The 21,397-nt window shown below is 43.2% G+C and overlaps 1 protein-coding gene across 1 annotated transcript in view; it reads right to left on the reverse strand.

Moving 5' to 3' along the window:
* ces2b (carboxylesterase 2b) overlaps positions 1-16,639 on the reverse strand; it is a 47,603-nt gene extending 30,964 nt beyond the window's left edge. The window contains exons 1-12 of the mRNA XM_039017745.1: positions 16,490-16,639; positions 15,097-15,286; positions 14,836-14,974; positions 14,091-14,224; positions 12,890-13,043; positions 7,971-8,075; positions 7,707-7,808; positions 5,920-6,063; positions 3,538-3,615; positions 3,302-3,449; positions 1,231-1,377; positions 1,036-1,105 (exon numbers count right to left, since the gene is read on the reverse strand). Of these exons, the coding sequence (XP_038873673.1) occupies positions 1,036-1,105; positions 1,231-1,377; positions 3,302-3,449; positions 3,538-3,615; positions 5,920-6,063; positions 7,707-7,808; positions 7,971-8,075; positions 12,890-13,043; positions 14,091-14,224; positions 14,836-14,974; positions 15,097-15,286; positions 16,490-16,568 (1,490 nt within the window). The 5' untranslated portion in view covers positions 16,569-16,639. The remainder of the gene's footprint in view (positions 1-1,035; positions 1,106-1,230; positions 1,378-3,301; positions 3,450-3,537; positions 3,616-5,919; positions 6,064-7,706; positions 7,809-7,970; positions 8,076-12,889; positions 13,044-14,090; positions 14,225-14,835; positions 14,975-15,096; positions 15,287-16,489) is intronic.
* Between the last annotated feature and the right edge of the window lie 4,758 nt (positions 16,640-21,397).

The raw sequence follows: 21,397 nt of genomic DNA on the forward strand, positions 1-21,397 counted from the left end.
CAGTCGTCTGGAACAGCTGGTGCTCTCATGCATGCTTCAGTGTTGCTTTCCTCTAAGCGCACATAGAGGTAATTTAGCTCGTCTGGTAGGCTCGTGTCACTGGGCAGCTCACGGCTGCACTTCCCTTTGTAATAGTTTGCAAGCCCTGACACATCCGATGAGTGTAAGCAGGAATCAGGGGGATAGAGTTATGGTCAGATATGCCAAATGGAGGTAGAGGGAGAGCTATGTACCCATCTCTGTGTGTGGAGTAAAGGTGGTCTAGAGTTTTTTTCCCTCTGGTGGCACATGTAACATGGTGGTAGAAATTAGGTAAAAATGGATGTAAGTTTGCCTACATTAAAGTCCCTGGCCACTAGGAACACCGCCTCTGGATGAGCATTTTCTTGTTTGCTTATGGCCTTATACAGCTCGTTGAGTGCGGTCTTCGTGCCAGCATCGGTTTGGGGTGGTAAATAGACAGATACGAAAAATATAGATGAAAACTCTCTTGGTAAACGGTGGCAGATGTCAGCATTTGAAGTCAGCGTTCTTGTGACAGTGTTTATTTATTTCACGTTGCATTTTATGTGACGTTCCACAAGTAAACTAGTCAATTTATGATGAGGTTGAGCAGTGCTTGATATTGTATATGCCGTTCCACAGAATTGTGTCGAAATGCAGTCAATGAGCTTCAACTTCCCTCACACCCCCCTTTGCCATACCCAGGTTTAGCTGAACTGACGCCACTGTGGTTACAAAAAGTGTTTGTCAGAATTAAACATGGCCAAAGGCTGCGCAACCAAGTATTAGCTATTGGATGCAAATAATTTTGTCCTTGCCTTTTCTAAATTTAAATTTTAAACTTAAGTTTCTCAAAACTAAATTGGTTCTGGAATGTTGAAAATCCAGTAACAATGTGTGGAGATCCAATTTTTTCCTTTAATTTCTACTTATTTTAGAAGAAATTGGGAATTATTTAAGAAAAGTGAACGAGTGCAAATATATTTGCCCGCCACTTTATGTTCTAGAAACTGATGAAGAACAGTTCCTTACCCTGTACGAGCAAAGTTACCCCAGTAACTCATCATGATTCTGCTTAGTTGTTCATCTTCCTCTGCACAACCTGAGAAAAAGAGTGAGTAGTTGGTGGTGAGTGATTGTATGAAATAGAGTATTTATGGAGAACTTGGGGAACTGGATTGATGACATGTAGTACAATAGATTCAAGGTTGAGGTTAATTCCTTTACCATCCACTATAAAATATGATGTGAAGCAGAATCCAAAAACAAACATAAGCTCATCTCCGTGGTCAGACCCAACAAAACTCGGCCTCATCTTCTTATACATGCTGGTAGTTTGCTGGAACTCATACAGGTACACAGGCACACCTGCATCTGTTGTGTGGGATAAGACAGTAACATTTAGGTGAATTGGCCTCTGGAAATAGACTTGAATTCTCTACGGAGACCTCAGAATGTGATTTCTGATATACAGTGCATTCGGAAAGTATTCAGACCCGCTCACTTTTTTGACATGTTGCTACATTACAGCCGTATTCTAAAATTGATTAAAATGATTTTTTCCCCTCATCAATTTACACACAATACCCCACACTGACGAAACAAAAACAGGTTTTAGAATTTTTTGTAAATGTATAAAAATAAAAATAAATGAAAAAAACATTGAAGCAACTTTGGCAGCGATTACTGCCTCGAGTCTTCTTGGGTATGATGCTACAAGCTGGCACACCTGTATTTGGGGAGTTTCCCCCATTCTTGTCTGCAGACTCTCTCAAGCTCTGTCAGGTAGGAAGGGGAGCGTCGCTGCACAACTATTTTCAGGGGATGAGATGTTCGATCGGGTTCAAGTCCCGGCTCTGGCTGGGCCACTCAAGGACATTCAGAGATTTGTCTCGAAGACACTCCTGCGTTGTCTTGGCTGTGTGCTTAGGGTCATTGTTCTGTTGGAAGGTGAACCTTTGCCCCAGTCTGAGGTCCTGAGTGCTCTGGAGCAGGTTTTCATCAAGGATCTCTCTGTACATTGCTCTGTTCATATTTCTCTTGATCCTGACTAGTCTCCCAGTGTCTTCCCCACAGCATGATGCTGCCACCACCATGTTTCACCGTAGGGATGGTGCCAGGTTTCCTCCAGACGTGACACTTGGCATTCAGGCCAAAGAGTTCAACCTTGGTTTCATCAGACCAGAGAATCTTGTTTCTCATGGTCTGAGAGTCCTCTAGGTGCCTTTTGGCAAACTCCAAGCGGGCTGTCATGTGCCTTTTACTGAGAAGTGGCTTCCGTCTGGCCACTTTACCATAAAGGCCTGATTGGTGGAGTGCTGCAGAGATGGTTGTCCTTCTGGAAGGTTCTCCCATCTCCACAGAGGAACTCTGGAGCTCTGTCAGAGTGACCATCGGGTTCTTGGTCACCGCCCTGACCAAGGCCCATCTCCCACGATTGCTCAGTTTGGCCGGGCGGCCAGCTCATTTAAGAACGTTGGAGGCCACTGTGTTTTCGGGTACCTTCAATAATGCAAAAATGTTTTGGTACCCTTCCCCAGATCTGTGCCTCGACACAATCCTGTCTCGGAGCTCTATGGACAATTCCTTCAACCTCATGGCTTGGTTTTTGCTCTGACATGCACTGTCAACTGTGGGACCTTATATAGACTGGTGTGTGCCTTTACAAATCATGTCTAATCAATTGAATTTACCATAGGTGGACTCCAATTGTGATCCAATTACAATCATGTGTCAGGAGAGGCGAAGGTCGAGTCATGTGTCCTCCCGAAACATGACCCGCCAAACCACGCTTTTTAATACCCGCCCGCTTAACCTGGAAGCCAGCCGCACCAATGTGTCGGAGGAAACACCATTAAACTGACGACCGAAGACAGCCTGCAGGCGCCTGGCCCGCCACAAGGAGTCGCAAGAGCTCGATGAGTCAAGTAATGCCCCCCGGCCAAACCCTCCCCTAACCCGGACGACACTGTGCCAATTGTGTGCCGCCCTATGGGACTCTTGGTCACGGCCGGTTGTGACACAGTCCAGGATTGAACCTGGGTCTGTAGTGACGCCTCAAGCACTGCAATGGAGTGCCTTAGACCGCGGCGCCACTCAGGAGGCCCCCTGTTTTTTATTTTTAAGAAATTTGCAACAACAAAAAAATGTGTCATAATATTGTGTGTAGATTGATATTTAATCCATTTAGAATAAGGCTGTAACGTAACAAATGCTGAAAAAGTCAAGGGGTCTGAATAGTTTCCGAATGCACTGTACCAGTTCTAATCCTGAACTCTATGGGGCCTAGTGCTCTTACCTCTGTGGAAGTTTGCCATTTGGAGGGCAGGAATGGTAAACATAATGTCCCCAACCAGCTCAGTGAACCCATCACGGTTTTTCACCCGATTTCCAGAGGTTCCCAGGTATTCATCTGCTATCAGCTCAGTTATCCACTGATCCTTGGGCTGAAGGAGACAACAACCATTCAGTGTAGACACAGCATGTATTGTTATCAGTAGTTAGACAATATCATCTGGTGTGCTTTTGTCTTACATCAGGGTAGAACATGGCCATAATGGGCATGACCTTCACCCGGTCCACTCCATCCTCCCAACCTGGAGGAGCAAAAAACTATGGGAGAAGACACATTACTACTTGTCTAAAATCCACATTCTTTTCACTATTTAAAGAGAAAAAGAGGAGTACAAAGCCTTACAATTTAATAAATCAACTCATCTTTGGCAATAATATGTTAAAGGGGAATTTCATTCAGATTTAGTTATTTTATTCTTTAATCTAATATCTCCACCATGAGTGTAATCCTAACTTGAGATGCGTGTAACTGGCGTCACTGTTCTAGTTTAACAGCTTTGCTTCCTCCCTCAACTTGCCTCTAACTGGGCTTGAACTACGGTACTCTGCCTCGCGAACACATGTGACCACCTGCTTGACAATGTACATACCAGTCGCACCACTGAAAATGATCTGATTCAATGGCACGATTTCAAGTTGTGAATTTATCCAGTATGATCTTAATATGGTACATACACTTGATGCGTAAATCATGCAATGGTGTAAATGGAAGATAAAGTAAAATTTGGGTTGTGCAAGCGTTGAGCAAGAGATGTGTCTAACCCGGAGTCAAACTGCACTGAACAAAAATATAAATGCAACATGCAACAATTTCAAAGATTTGACTGAGTTACAGTTCATATAAGGAAATCTGTTAATTGAAATAAATAAATTAGGCCCTAATCTATGTATTTCACATGACTGGGAATACAGATATGCATCTGTTGGTCACAGATACCAATTGTGTTCATTGTCCGTAGCTTATGCCTGCCTGCCCATACCATAACCCCACCACCACCATGGGGCACTCTGTTCACAATGTTGACATCAGCAAACCGCTCACCCACACAACGCCATACGGATTCATCCGTGAAGAGCACACTTCTTCAGCGTGCCAGTGGCCATTGAAGGTGAGCATTTGCCCACTGAAGTCGGTTATGATGCCAAACTGCAGTCAGGTCAAGAACCTGGTGAGGATGAGTAGCACGCAGATGAGCTTCCCTGAGATGATTTCTGACAGCTCGTGCAGAAATGATTCGGTTGAACTAACCCACAGTTTCCTCAGCTGCCGGGGGGCTGGTATCAGACAATCCCGCAGGTGAAGAAGCCGGTTATGGAGGTCCTAGGCTGGCGTGGTTACATGTGGTCTGCGTGGTTACATGTGGCTGATTGGACATGGAAATGAACATTCAATTCTCTGGTAACAGCTCTGGTGGACATTCCTGCAGTCAGCATGCCAATTGCATGCTCCCTCAAAACATGAGACATCTGTGGCATTGTGTTGTGTGACAAAACTGCACATTTTAGAGTGGCTTTTTATTGAGCCCAGCACACGGTGCACCTGTGTAATGATCATGCTTCTTGATATACCACATCAGGTATATCGTCAGGTGGATGGATCATCTTGGCAATGGAGAAATGTTCACTAACAGGGATGTAAACAAATTTGTGCACACAATTTGAGAGAAATAAGCTTTTTGTACATATAGAAAATGTCTGGGAAATGTTATTTCAGCGCATGAAACATGTGACCAACACTTTACATATTGTGTTTATATTTTTGTTCAGTATATGTAGCATAGCAATAAAGCTGAGGATGTCACAGGATTATATCCACTCCTCAACATTAGGGTTCATTGAATGCTTTCACTTTGACAATATCAATGCTATTAATCTTAGGCTATTTGTAACTACTAATCTTTCTCCTGTGTCACTAAATCACATTTTCCATAAAACTTTGAGAAAAAAATTATTGAGAGACCGTCTTCATCAGCCTAATGTAACAGTATAACTTTACGTCCGTCCCCTCGCGAACCAGAGACCCTCTGCACACATCAACAACAGTCACCCACGAAGCGTCGTTACCCATTGCTACACAAAAGCCGCGGCCCTTGCAGAGCAAGGGGAACCACTACTTCAAGGTCTCAAAGCGAGTGACGTAACGGATTGAAACGCTATTAGCGCGCACCACCGCTAACTAGCTAGCCAATTCACATCCGTTACACTCACCCCCCTTTCGACCTCCTCCTTTTCCGCAGCAACCAGTGATCCGGGTCAACAGCATCAATGTAACAGTATAACTTTACGGCGTCCCCTCGCCCCGACTCGGGCGCGAACCAGGGACCCTCTGCACACATCAACAACGGTCACCCACGAAGCATCGTTACCCATCGCTCCACAAAGGCCGCGGCCCTTGCAGAGCAAGGGGAACCACTACTTCAAGTCTCAGAGCAAGTGACGTCACCGACTGAAAGGCTGCTAGCGCGAACCACCGCTACCTAGCTAGCCATTTCACATCGGTTACATTAACATCTAGCATTGATTGTTGAAACAAATTCAAATCGTCTTTCAAAATAAACTCACCTTTGCTAAAAGCCAGCCACCTTCATTGTCATTGGCTCCAGTCATAAACGGCACCTTGTGCATCTCATGGTTTTGAGAAATCTCCATCGCCGATTTGGACAAGAACTGCCCGTCAACAGTCACACCAAAGAATAGCATTTGATTCTTTAAAAAGACAAGATTGATAAAAAGTGAGAAAAACATGTCAACAAGACATTACAAACAAGCGGAGGCCCTCTAGAAAATGTGTCTGCAAACTATTACCAGATGAAAGGGAGTTGGTTATCATAATCTTTGATATTACCTTTTAATGCTCATGAAACAATTATAGTCTATGATGCAATCTCTATCCACATCATACCTATTTCCTGTCACAATATGCACATTTCTAGGCTCAGTGTTTTCGTTGATCTACCTCCCAATGCAGAACAGCAGAATATGTTAATATGCTGGTTGTTTTGTATGTATATTTTAATTAAGTTAGGTTTTCATTGCATTTTTTATTTAACTTTTTATTTTTCATATCTGAGTTTTGACCACATACAACATGCATGCTGACTCACTGTTGCAGGACTGTGATGGCAGGTCTGTTTGTTGGGCTTGGATAGATAGCTGCCATCACAGTCCTGCAACAGTGGCTAATGTGTAGCTAGCTAGCTAATGTGTTGTAATGTGTTGGATTTTTTGTTTCACCTAACAGTTTTTGTTTCACCTGCCGGTTCCTGTAATGATAGGGACTGTGTGTGGAGATGGGAGGCTGATGAGGCTCACAGTGGGGACTTTTCCCACTGTGAGCCTTGGCACTTCAGCTGTGCATTGGCACTTCAGCTGCTAAGGCATCACCCAGGTGGGTGGTATGCTTTCATCCACGGAGGACTAGGTACCTTCAGAGGAGTGGCTATTGCAAAGGAACTGTGAATGTCCTGGGCGGAAAGGTGCCCTGATAAAAAGCTCCTGACCTGTCTGTCAGACTGACCGTTTTTCCCCTGGCTGTAACATCAATTCCCCCTCTGCTCAAGCATTGTCCAACAGTTCCACTCAAGCCCTGCCCAACAGCTTATTTCAAGTCAACTGCTCAACAGCTTATATATTTAGTTTATTGTGTTTTAGTATCATATAAAATCATACAAAACATTAAGAACACCTGCTCTTTCCATGACATAGACTTTCCAGGCGAAAGCTATGATCCCTTATTGGTGTCACTTATTAAATCCACTTCAATCAGTGTAGATGAAGGGGAGGAGACAGGTTAAAGAACGATTTTTAAGCCTTGAGACAATTGAGACATGGATTGTGTATGTGTGACATTTAGAGGCTGAATGGGCAAGACAAAAGATTGAAGTGCCTTTGAACAGGGTATGGTAATGGGTACCAGGCGACCCGGTTTGTGTCAAGAACAGCAACGCTGCTGGGTTTTTCATGCTCAACAGTTTCCTGTGTATATCAAGAATGGTCCTCCGTCCAAAGGACATCCAGCCAACTTGACACAACTGTGGGAAGCATTAAAGTCAACATGGGCCAGCATCCCTGTGGAACGCTTTTTACACCTTGTAGAGTTCATGCCCTGATGAATTGAGGCTGTTCTGAGGGCAAAAGGGGGGGTGCAACTCAATATTAGGATGGTGTTCTGAATGTTTTGTACACTCAGTATATTTTCACACTGTAAATTGTACTCGCAATTCTGATGTCCTCATTACAATTCATAGATGTTGTATGATGTTAAGTATCACCAAATGTTAAGATTGGTGTCCTTCCCAAAGACATAGCTAGAACCCTGGCAAGATATGTTACTGTCCGGGATATCCCACCTGTTTCTGAATGTTCATAATGTGATCAGCGGTCAACTTCTTCACACAGTCTGCTATCTTCTCTGTGTTGGTGCTTTCACAGCCAATCAGGTTTGCCACTGTCTATGAGACAAGACCAATAGAATAAATCGTCATGGTTGTAATGACTATCAGGACATTGATGGATGACAACTATTGATTGGGCAGTACATTTGTTTAAATATGTGCAATGCTATTTATGTCTCTCAGAGTACTGAGTTTGGTGGAGAGAAAGTTTGAAAATACCTGTGCCACAAGCAGGGGATTGGGATTGAAGAGCACGTTCATTGCTGCGGTACCACTCTCGGCTATCGCGCCATGGAACAGACCAATAGACAACGGAGAGAGAAGCTAGCAATAAAAAAAGACAACAGGAATCAAGAAGCTAATCAAGATAGTGATGTCTCAAAACATAAAACCTATATTTCTGTCACAAGAATTATGTTCTCAATGTTCATAAACCCAATTCAATTAACTACTCAGCCTGAAACCCAGAATTTGTAGGAAACTGGTTGAAATGAATCAGACGGAGGCCCAGCTACAATAGTCAAAAAGTTTATTTACGAGAGCGCTCCTGCGCATATACAAAGACGTTCCTTTTATAATATTCTCTTAAAAACCTACGCCCATACATCCACACTAGCATTAGGATTTTCTCCTGAAGTCTCACCACAGTTTATTACCACTCAACTGACAGTTCCAGTCCCCCCCAGATAAGGGAAACCTGGAGGGGCTCTCCCTGTCCTATCTTATCTCCCCAGAGTTACAGCCGGGTCGGTTCAAACATAGTTTAATGAACCACTTTGTTTTCTTTAGGCCCACACATACATTCCTCTCTTCCCAGGTACATGCTACATAACCTCTTTCTTATGAACTAACATTATTTATTATTCCAGAAAAACAGAGTAGAATTCAGTTAGTTATAGTTCTACGTTAAATGTATACATCATTTAGTCATTATTCATAAAATTCATAACAATTTACGGGACACTCCAATTAGTATGATATGTTACGTTTTGTATGGTATGTATTAATTTGGGAATGTCCCACATCCATTTCGCATGATATGTTACGACAGCGGTTCGCAAACTAGGGGCCCGAGAACCCATGTGGGGTCGCCTGATATGAAAATGGGGTCATGGGAAAATTACCAAAATCCTGAATAAAAAAAATATATGCAAAAAATATATATAATATTGTCTTTGTATCTCAAAATCATTGTAATGTGGTTAGCCCTAAAAATTTAAATGAAAATGATTAAAATCTAAAAGATACAATTCAACCAGAGAGCACCCTTATATCATGGGAAAGGCCGCGCTTGACCGTTGCACTTGAATCATTCCCACCATGAATGGCTAGGCTCGCTTCGCTATGAAACCACACACTATTGCAGGGACTTTGATATTACCGCAATTGATATGGTGAAAACAATGTGTGGGGAGGCAGAGGTACAGAAACTCACATCAATACCTTTGTCAGATAGCACCGTTAAACAAATAATTAATACTATTACTAGCAATCAAGAGGAAACTGACTGAACGACTCAAACTCCCCAGCTTTCGCTCTCCAAATGGATGTTAGCTGTGAGGGCCGGAATGCCCATGCATTGACTTTTGTTCGCTATACATGGATGTGGATGCTATTCACAAGAACATATTGTTTTTTCTCACGATTCCACGAGCATGAAACGGCAGAAGGGATGTTCAGTGTGCTGCGTGGTTATATTAACGAAAAACAGATTGCATATGTGACCCAATTCATGAAACTAGGCATATGTCGCAAGTCACGACAGGAGAGCTGTTTGAACGTTATTTTTATTTTTTTATCAAAATGCGTTTTTTGGCAGAAATGCCTTTCATGTGCCTTGATAACAAACTTGCATGCCATCTGTAAATACGACAGAAACCTTCCCACTAGCCATGACTGGCTGAGATAATGAGTGGGCTGGACATGCCGAGAGAAGAGTTCGGATTGGTCAGCCATATAGAAGGCTTCTGTCTATTTGAGCTGTGGAATTAGAGTATGAGATGGATAAAACACCTGTCTCCGGATTACATCTTCAAACTAAGGTTTTGTGGCATGGCATCCATGACAGGGAGACGCGTCCATCATGCATGATGATGTATACAGGTAAGATAGTCTACCGTTAGCTAGCTACATTTTCAGATATTACATGTTTCTAATTTTAACAGAAAGTGGTTTCATTTCAAGCTAAAGTGTACTGTTAGCTAGCTTGGTAACGTTAGCTGGCTGGCTCCCTTGCTGATGTTATTACTCGTATCCCAGATCTGTTTGCTTTGCTAGATAGAGCCAAATGTTAGCTAGCTAACATTGAACCTGGTTGGTTAGCTCCCAGCATATTCATGCAGTATAGTAAGGACATGATTTGGCACTATATTCATTGTTGTTTAACTAGCTAACTATAGCTGGCTGGCTCGTTAGCTAATGTTACGTGACGTGTGATTTGACACGTTGTTTCCCTAGCTAGCTACATGTATTAGGCTAAAGTGTAATGTTAGCTAGCTAACGTTAGCTGGCTGGCTCCCTAGCTGACGTTGTTATTCGTATCCCAGAGCTGTTTGCTTTGCTAGTTACAGCCTAATGTTAGCTAGCAAACATTGAACCTGGTTGTTTAGCTCCCACCATATTCATGCAGTGTAGTATGACATGATTTGGCACTATGTTCATTGTTGTTTAACTTCCTGACGTTAGCTGGTTGGCTCGTTAGCTAACGTTACGTGACGTGTTATTTTACACGTTATTTACCTAGCTAGGTTCATTGTTTACCTAGCTAGCTAGCTACATGTCTTAAGCTAAAGTGTACTGTTAGCTAGCTAGCTAACGTTAGCTGGCTGGCTACCTAGCTGACGTTGTTATTCATATCCCACAGCTGTTTGCTTCGCTAGTTAGAGTCTAACTTTACCTAGCTAACATTGAATCTGGATGGTTAGCTCCCAGCATATTCATGCGGTGTACTGTAGTAACAACATGATTTGGCACTATGTTCAATGTTGTTTAATTAACTAGCTGGCTGGCTCATTAACTAACGTTGCATGACGTGTGTTGTTACAAGTTGTTTACCTAGCTAGGTTAATTGTTTACCTAGCTAGATTCATTGTTTACCTAGCTAGCTACATGTCTTAAGCTAAAGTTTACATCACGCGTTGAATATGGCCGATGTCAGTAAACATCTGCAAAGAAGCGTAATGAAATTGTTGCAGGCTGTTTTCATGTTGTCCATAGGTAAACAAATCATCGGCCAGAGCATCAAGTGTGCACTCTGAACGCTCCGAGGTCGAAACAAGATGGGTGGGGCTAAAGCTTAAGAGGGTGTGAACGATGCTGAATGGGTGTAGACAAAGAAGAGCTCTTCACTAGATACCAAAACATTCAAAGGTAATTTTCTCATAAGTGAGTTTACAAGTTTATCATCTTTCAAAGCAGAATTACATTCCCATTGTTCCTCAACAATGCAGTATGATATTCCATTTTGTAGCTCTGGGTCTCTACTTTTATCCAATGTAAAAAACACAATTTCCAATTTTGCTACATAAGACCGAATCCAGGTGGTGAGTCACATATGGTATTGAATGGTGGACTTTTGCACAGATGGGGCTACATCTATCATTGGACGGCGGTCAGGCCTCTGCACTCTAGTTATGAATGTGTTTCCCTCTGCCATATGGACGCATTGTATGATACATCGAGAGCAACTGGCAGAAAAAGAGTGCAGCAGGTAACTTCGATTGTAAACTACATCAAACCACATTCACTGCACGCAGGTCTGTTCGCAAAAATTTGTGGAGATATGGGATCAGAGCATGACAATGTTCTATTTCACACCGAGGCTTGGTGGTTATCGAGGGGGAGAGTTGGAAAGATTTTTCTCATTCAGAGAGGAACTTTTGTCATTCACTTCGGATAAAAAAAAAACAGACTTGGTTGACGTTCTGTGTAATGAAAATTAAATAACAGAAAACATCATCAGTAAGTGTCCCACACGAGTGATAACTGCTCACCTCCAATGCTTGGAAGAGCACTTTGGGATGGACCTACTTCCCAATCCGTTTGACTGTGATCCTGGCTCATTTGACATTCCGGTAATTTAAATCAAACAGCTGATCGAGCTGTCATGTGACCGATTGCTGCAGACAACGCATTCACGGGTCACTACGGAGGAGTTTTGGTTCCTGACTCAAAGGGAATAGCCTGGCGTCTCCCTCTGAGCATTAATGACGCGTTCAAAACAACTGGGAACTCAGAAATCTCAGACATCAGTGCGTTCAAGACAACTGGGAACTCGGAAAGAAACATTCAAATATTTTGAATGGACATCCAACTCGGAATTCCAACTAGGGAACTCGGGACTCTGTCTAGAGCTCTGACTTTCCAACCTAAAGATCATTGACATCATGATTTGACCTCGTATTTTTCCGAGTTCCCAGTTGTCTTGAAAGCACCATAAAATTCATTGTAGGCTACCGTTCACCAGCTCATATCTGTGTGAAGCTGGATTCAGTGCTTTTGCCTGCATCAAACCAAATATTGATCCAGGTTGGATGTGACAGCAGAGATGAGTTGCGTATTGTCGACCACACTCACTGACATTGAGAAGCTCCGTAGCCATATCCCCAAATAAAAAAGTAAACATCGGTTGTTGATTTTTTTTCACATGGGTGGGGACATGAGAATTTTCAGATATCAAAATGAGGTCATGGGCCAAAAAAGTTTGGGAACCCCTGTTACGAATTACAATTTGTATGATACTGTATGATTGGAATTGCAATTTGTAAAATATGTTACGATTTGCAAAATGATATGTTACGAATTCCAATTTGTTGCAACATACATTTTTGCCTGAAGTAACCTTCTGTCCTATGTATCCATTCCAAATGGAACATATCATACTAATTTGAGTGTCCCGGATTTACCTATACTATATTACGTCTAGTCTATGAGACCAGGCTGATATTTCACTCAAAATATTATGCAATATACTGTATTGATGGAAATATGTTTTCATACAAAATTATTTGTTAAAATAAGTGTTACAATATATAAATTATAGACAAAATGTTTGAAGCATTATATTTTACAGTTTACATAAATTGCTAAATATGTAATATATTTTGGATCTGTCTGTGTGTGTGTGTGTGGATCCTCACCAGTAACGATACGCTTGCTCCACCAGCAGACTCTCCAAATATGGTGACCGACTTGGAGTCGCCACCAAAGTTGTGGATGTGCTCCTGGACCCACCGCAAGGCTTCCACCTGGTCAAGTAGTCCCATGTTCCCTGGGGCATACTTGTCTCCTGTGCTGTATGGAAAAGATGAAAACCAGTAAAACAAGCCCAAAACAGTGACATGTTTTATTTAACTGAACAAGTCAGTTTAGAACAAATTCTTATTTTCAATGACAGCCTACCCCTGCCAAACCCTCTCCTAACCCGGACGATGCTGGGCCAATTGTGCGCCGCCCTATGGGACTCCCGATCACGGCCAGTTGTGATACAGCCCGGGATCGAACCAGGGTCTGTAATGACGCCTCTAGCACTGAGATGCAATGCCTTAGACCGCTGCACCACTTGGGATCCCTATTTTCAACCAGTAACTATCAGGAAATAACACTGATCACACTTTGGGAGTGTTAGTTTCATCAGCTGTTGTTCAATATGATACAAAACAAAAGAAAAACTCATTTTGGACTGCACTGGGCCTTTAACAGTATAGCTTCTTTCCTCAAAAGTCCTTACTGGCACTTGAACTTGGATCCTCTGCCTCGCAAAATCACACTACAGTATGTTCTTAGCCAGTTGCGCCATGGCAAAAATATCAGTTCAGCAACTCAAGTGGAGACAAATCCAACACTTGTATAGGGGCAACCGTGCAATGTTAAGAAAGGCCAAATCACCTTTACGGAATGTCAAACCAAATAATCAAGTTGATTTGACCATGACATTTAGAAAATTGCAAAGTTGTCCATATCACTTCCATTGATTTCTAGTTAGCGGAGGCTAATATTAGCTGACATTTGTTGTGGCTGTTTAAAGAAAAGCGAACCATGGATTACAGTTTCTCCTGGCTCATAGACTACTTTCAGGGTGAGGAACCGGTTGTGAAATACTGCACATCCAAATCAAACCAAATTTTATTGGTCACATGCGCCAAATTCAACAGGTGTACACTTCACAGCGAAATGCTTACTTACGAGCACATTCCCCCAACAGTGGTGCAGAGTTAAAAATTAAGACAAAAAAATAAATAAGCAAATCGTAATGCCACAAAAACAATAACGAGGCTATATACAAAGATTACCCCTTTAAAATCTCCAATTGTGTGCGGTTCAGTAGTGGTTCAGTCTTACCTGAAGAACCCCAGCAGTCCCAAACGGTATTGGATCAGCACCACAACCACATCCTGGTATGCAGCCAAAGCAGAACCATCATATGCTGATCCAGAGCCAATGGCGAATCCGCCACCATGGATCCAAACCATGACCTGAGAAACACAAGCAATACATGCTGAAAAAAGTAAATACCAGCTGCATTTAGATTCACTTTGCACTTATCATCGTACATATGTTGTATTATATGGTTTCAGGTTTTTTGTATTTTTTTACTTATTTTATGTTGAACTCAAATTGCCCTTCGGGGACAATAAATATTTTCTGAGCTGAACTATGCTTGTGTGGCCTTGTAGCCTTTGATAATCTGGACGTTTTTAGCAGTTATCGTTAACTTTGACTAATGATGAAAACATCTTCCCTGCACAGCTTCACTGCACATTGACAAGTATTCCACTAAGCACTACGATAACTGACTGAAAAAGTATGATTATTTGTCATAATACAATTCACAAAGTAGCCTACACACACCTGACAAATTTGGATTGAAAAGTGCATCGCTGATGAGAATAACATTAAAGCACTAAAATGTTTTTTTTTTAAACCCAGTAGGCCTACTGTAATACAGGAAATATCGTCTTTATTATTAAATTCTGCCACTACCGCGGTGTGACCTAACTTTCTGGAGCCCGCAACTCTATATTGTTTCAACGGCATCACTGGGAAGTCAATCAACTGTTGGCTATATGTGTCTGATATTACTTACATGAAGCCTTGTTTTCTCAGCAGGTTTAACTGGAGTGTAAATGTTGAGATAAAGACAATCTTCTGACACCTCTGGGATTTCCACTGTCATGGACAAATTGGAGTAAAGGTCTTTTGTAATTTGTCTGTCTTGAAGACACCTGAAAAACATAAAACTCATTGAGAAGTCTGATTTTATTCAATCTCATTGTTTGTCTAACCCTTATTCAAATAACCAGAAACTTGAGATGAATGGTTTGTTTGTGACCTTGCTGGGTCTTACATGAGAGGCTGCTTGATGGTGTCCCTCACTCCCTCCCATCCCTCCACAGGCTGGGGCGGGGCCAGTCTCAGGGGGCCAACAGGTGGTTTGGCAAACGGCACACCCAGGTAGGCCTGAACCACCGTCTCCTTCCCTTTTACGCTCACATATTGCCCTCTCAGTCCCCCCAGTTTGGTCTGGACCACAGGTGCTGTTGAGATGTTAAGCAGTTAGTTATAGGTGTGTTACTTTCGAAAAACAGGGGAGATGTATGGTTACTCCTTTTCATTGAGTAAAAATTGGTTTCACAACACCCTTTAAAAGTGTATAATTCAGTATGTTTATCCAGATCATATACCATTCTTGTGGACAACTCATGTCAACAGCTTTGAATGTAACCCTCTGTCCATACTGTATATCTGTGCTATGGCAATAGGCCACAGTATGTCGAAAGTACCTCTCCCATAGCACTAGCATAAAATGTGTTTTTTTATTGCATGAACACAAAGTACATTATTGCATGAGGAAAAAAATCCAGAACAAACTAAGGATTATTAGACAAAGAAAACACATAAATAACTATAAGGGGGTTATATTTCAAGGGATACGGAATTTCCATTGGAGCAGAGAATGGTCACATTAAAATAAAAGGTAGTGAGACATTGACTGACAGCAATTACTTCTCAGATGTTTTGTTAATTAATAATGATTCGAAAATGCCTTTCCAGTTGCATGTATATGATATTTACCCATATTAATGATCACATTTATTACATCAGAAATGTTATCTTGAATACCATCCATATAAAAACGATAGGAGTGGTATTTCAGGAATGACCTAAATCAAGTCTCCAAAAACCTTATTTCAATCCCATTATAAATGTGTTATTAAACTGTCTGGTAACCTGTGGAATAGACACCGGCGGGAATGCACTTTTAACCAATCAGCATTCAGGATTAAACCCACCCGTTGTATAATACAGGAGTCACATCATTTAACACAATTTGAATTAACATTCTACAGTACCATGGAAATTATTACAGTCATTGCGAGTGAAAAATGAGATTACCAGTCAAATTGCCATGGTTAGTGGTTCCAAGCCTGTTCTATTCATGCTATTTCTATGTGTGCTGCTGCTGCATTGTGGTCATTCAGTCAGCTGTTCATTCGACCCCCCCCAAAATATATTTTTCCGGTTATGATGGTTATTTTATTTTCATGGCGTCTTCATCCATAACCATCGGTTACACGGTTATACGGTAATTGTGCCAGCCCTAGCCTATAATGTGTAAACTTAATTACCAACCTGCTACACAGCCTACGGTAGTTAGGCAACATCCTGTATCTTCTATATTTCCTGACCACTGTTGTTGGCCTATGCAATGTTTCGACGATTGTTATCAGCTTACTTACCATTGGATTCGGCCAAAGTATACAGAAATAGTAGGCCAATTGACAGGGAAAGTCTCAGTAAGCCTGTAGGTTCCTTCATGGCCGCAACATTCAATGATTGAGTGCTCAGCGACACGCCTATTGTTATGCAACCCCAGACTTCAACAGAATGCGGGAAAGAGTAGTACTGAAAGGATTTGCTTAGGCTTTATAGAGTTAACCTTACAGGTGTGCCGTTTACCTTTGTACCTAATAGGGAAGGTGGGGAAATTCATTGTTGGTGTGAGTTGTTGTCCTTAAATGACCAAAGACATGACTTTGAGGCCATGTCAAATGCTTATGTACACTCAGCAAAAAAATAAATGTCCCTTTTTCAGGACCCTGTCTTTCAAAGATAATTCATAAAAATCCAAATAACTTCACAGATCTTCATTGTAAAGGGTTTAAACACTGTTTCCCATGTTCAATGAACCATAAACAATTAATGAACATGCACCTGTGGAACGGTCGTTAAGACACTAACAGCTTACAGATGGTAGGCAATTAAGGTCACAGTTATGAAAACTTAGGACACTAAAGAGGCCTTTCTACTGACTCTGAAAAACACCAAAAGAAAGATGCCCAGGGTCCCTGCTCATCTTCGTGAACGTGCCTTAGGCATGCTGCAAGAAGGCATGAGGACTGCAGATCTGGCCAGGGCAATAAATTGTAATGTCAGTACTGTGAGACGCCTAAGACAGCGCAACAAGGAGACTGGACGGACAGCTGATCGTCCTCGCAGTGGCAGACCACGTGTAACATCACCTGCACAGGATCGCTACATCCGAACATCACACCTGTGGGACAGCTGGACTGAGGGCTTGTAGGCCTGTTGTAAGGCAGGTTCTCACCAGACATCACCAGCAACAACTTTGCCTATGGGCACAAACCCACCGTCAATGGACCAGACAGGACTGGCAAAAAGTGCTCTTCACTGAAGAGTCGCGGTTTTGTCTCACCAGGGGTGATGGTCGGATTCGTGTTTATCGTCGAAGGAATGAGCGTTACACCGAGGCCTGTACTCTGGAGCGGGATCGATTTGGAGGTGGAGGGTCCGTCATGTTCTGGGGCGGTGTGTCACAGCATCATCGGACTGAGCTTGTTGTCATTGCAGGCAATCTCAACGCTGTGCGCTACAGGGAAGACATCCTCCTCCCTCATGTGGTACCCTTCCTGCAGGCTCATCGTTACATGACCCTCCAGCATGACAATGCCACCAGCCATACTGCTCGTTCTGTGCGTGATTTCCTGCAAGACAGGAATGTCAGTGTTCTGCTATGGCCAACGAAGAGCCCAAATCTCTATCCCATTGAGCACATCTGGGACCTGTTGGATCGGAGGGTGAGGGCTAGGGCCATTCCCCCCAGAAATGTCCTGGAACTTGCAGGTGTCTTGGTGGAAGAGTGGGGTAACATCTCACAGCAAGACCTGGCAAATTTGGTGCAGTCCATGAGGAGGAGATGCACTGCAGTACTTAATGCAGCTGGTGGCCACACCAGATATTGACTGTTACTTTTGATTTTGACCCCCCCTTTGTTCAGGGACACATTATTCCATTTATGTTAGTCACATGTCTGTGGAACTTGTTCACTTTATGTCTCAGTTGTTGAATCTTGTTATGTTCATAAAAATATTTACACATGTTAAGTTTGCTGAAAATAAACGCAGTTGACAGTGAGAGGATGTTTCTTTTTTTGCTGAGTTTCTAACAACTCAATTACATATACCCTATAGAAGCAAAACTGCATTATCATATATTTTAGGTTAAAGTTTTTAGCCTACCACTGTAAATTATTCTGCAATGGCCATTTCTTTTGTCCTTCACGTTTTAGAGATGTGAATGTAGCCTTTGCAAATAACAATGTTTAGCCTTTGCCATTATTATTATTATTTTGGCATAGGCCAAGGCCAACATAGGCATAGGCCAACATACAGAGACTAGTCAAGGACCATATCACCTCCACCCTACCTGACACCCTAGACCCACTCCAATTTGCTTACCGCCCCAATAGGTCCACAGACGACGCAATCACAACCACACTGCACACTGCCCTAACCCATCTGGACAAGAGGAATACCTATGTGAGAATGCTGTTCATCGACTACAGCTCAGCATTTAACACCATAGTACCCTCCAAACTCGTCATCAAGCTCGAGACCCTGAGTCTCGACCCCGCCCTGTGCAACTGGTTACTGGACTTCCTGACGGGCCGCCCCCAGGTGGTGAGGGTAGGTAACAACATCTCCACTCCGCTGATCCTCAACACCGGGGCCCCACAAGGGTGCGTTCTGAGCCCTCTCCTGTACTCCCTGTTCACCCACAACTGCGTGGCCATGCACACCTCTAACTCAATCATCAAGTTTGCAGATGACACTACAGTGGTAGGCTTGATTACCAACAACGGCAAGACGGCCTACAGGGAGGAGGTGAGGGCCCTCGGAGTGTGGTGTCAGGAAAATCACACTCAACGTCAACAAAACAAAAGAGATGATCGTGGACTTCAGGAAACAGCAGAGGGAGCACCCCCCTATCCACATCAACGGGACAGTGGTGGAGAGGGTAGTAAGTTTTAAGTTCCTCGGCGTACACATCACGGACAAACTGAATTGGTCCACCCACACAGACAGCGTGGTGAAGAAGGCACAGCAGCACCTCTTCAACCTCAGGAGGCTGAAGAAATTCGGCTTGTCACCAAAAGCACTCACAAACTTTTACAGATGCACAATCGAGAGCATCCTGTCGGGCTGTATCACCTCCTGGTACGGCAACTGCTCTGCCCACAACCGCAAGGCTCTCCAGAGGGTAGTGAGGTCTGCACAACGCATCACCGGGGGCAAACTACCTGCCCTCCAGGACACCTACACCACCCGATGTCACAGGAAGGCCATTAAGATCATCAAGGACAACAACCACCCGAGCCACTGCCTGTTCACCCCGCTATCATCCAGAAGGTGAGGTCAGTACAGGTGCATCAAAGCAGGTACCGAGAGACTGAAAAACAGCTTCTATCTCATGGCCATCAGACTGTTCAACAGCCACCACTAACATTGAGTGGCTGCTGCCAACATACTGACTAACTCCAGCCACTTTAACAATGTAAAAATTGATGAAAAAAATGTATCACTAGCCTCTTTAAACAATGCCACTTCATATAATGTTTACATACCCTACATTACTCATCTCATATGTATATACTGTACTCTATACCATCTACTGCATCTTGCCATCTTGATGTAAGAAATGTATCACTAGCCACTTTAAACAATGCCACTTTTATATGTTTACATACCCTACATTACTCATCTCATATGTATATACTGCATCTTGCCTATGCCGTTCTGTACCATCACTCATTCATATATACTTGTTGGTTATTACTGCATTGTCGGAACTAGAAGCACAAGCATTTCGCTACACTCGCATTAACATCTGCTAACCATGTGTATGTGACAAATACAATTTGATTTTATTTGATACACCCTAAAGTTGTATGATATTTTTGCTGCACTTGTTTCACCTTACCAGTGTCGTCACTAGGCTATACTGTATACACCACAGCTCTAGGCTACAGTATATATGGCTCTGACACCATCTGGCTGAATACCTGTCACTCACTTACTTAACTAAACCTTTGTACTATGCCCTATTATGCTATAGGGTACACAGACTACTTGTCATTGTTTGTCTATCAGTTAATGATCCACCATTAGCCTGCCCTGCACCTTTGGCCTGCATTGTAACAGGTAGGCCTATGTCACACCACAACAAAAATGGTGATGTTTTGAAATTAATGCGAGTAGACTACATGAAACTTCACATGGGCTATGCATTGCTTGAAATGACTGCATTATGTGTAATTTCAATGTCAATTCAGTCAACTGAAATTCTTTGAGGGAAATTCATAGCTTCCACCCCATATGACTTGCATGAATACAACCAACTGTTCTTGGACCTCGCCTACAATCCACTGCAATTCCTTTTGTATATTTTGACTTAGTCTATTTTCTATGAATTTTAATTGACTTTACATTTAAAAAATACTTCCTTAAAACTTAAATAGCTTTCTGTCACGAGAGACTAGGTGCGTGAGGAAGAATCAGGCGCAGAGAGCATAAGTTCCACAGGAAGAGGTGCACTTTAATAACGCACCGAAAAACAATGCCCACAACACAGGGCGCGGAAAACATGTGGACCAACCCAAACACACAGGGTACCAGGTCCGGAGCACGAACACCAAATATCATACACACGTAACATAAAAATAATCCCGCACAAAACTAGGGCGGGTAAACGTACTATAAATAAGGAAGCCCATCAAGCACACAAAATAGACACAGGTGCAACTAATAAGACAAACAAACAGACAACGAAAAAGGGATCGGTGGCGGCTAGTAGACTGGTGACGACGACCGCCGAGGACCGCCCGAACAGGCAGGGGAGCCAACTTCGGCGGAAGTCGTGACAGTACCCCCCCCCCCCCCCCCCCCCGACGCGCGGCCTCGAGGACGACCCAGAGGGCGAGGCGCCGGGCGATCCGGGTGGAGGCGGTGGAAGTCTCTCAGGAGGGAAGGATCCAAAATGTCCCCCACCGGTACCCAGCACCTCTCCTCCGGAACGTACCCCTCCCAGTCCACGAGGTACTGTAGGCCCCTCACCCGGCGTCTCGAGTCCAGAATGCCACGTACTGTGTACGCCGGGGACCCCTCGATGTCCAGAGGGGGCGGAGGGACCTCAGGCACCTCACCTTCCTGAAGGGGACCAGCCACCACCGGCCTGAGGAGAGACACATGAAACGAGGGGTTAATACGATAATACCCAGAAAGTTGTAACCTGTAACACACCTCGTTTATTCTCCTCAGGACTTTAAATGGCCCCACACACTGCGGCCC

Source organism: Salvelinus namaycush, chromosome 21, assembly GCF_016432855.1.
Source record: "Salvelinus namaycush isolate Seneca chromosome 21, SaNama_1.0, whole genome shotgun sequence".
Taxonomy (NCBI): Eukaryota; Metazoa; Chordata; class Actinopteri; order Salmoniformes; family Salmonidae; genus Salvelinus; species Salvelinus namaycush.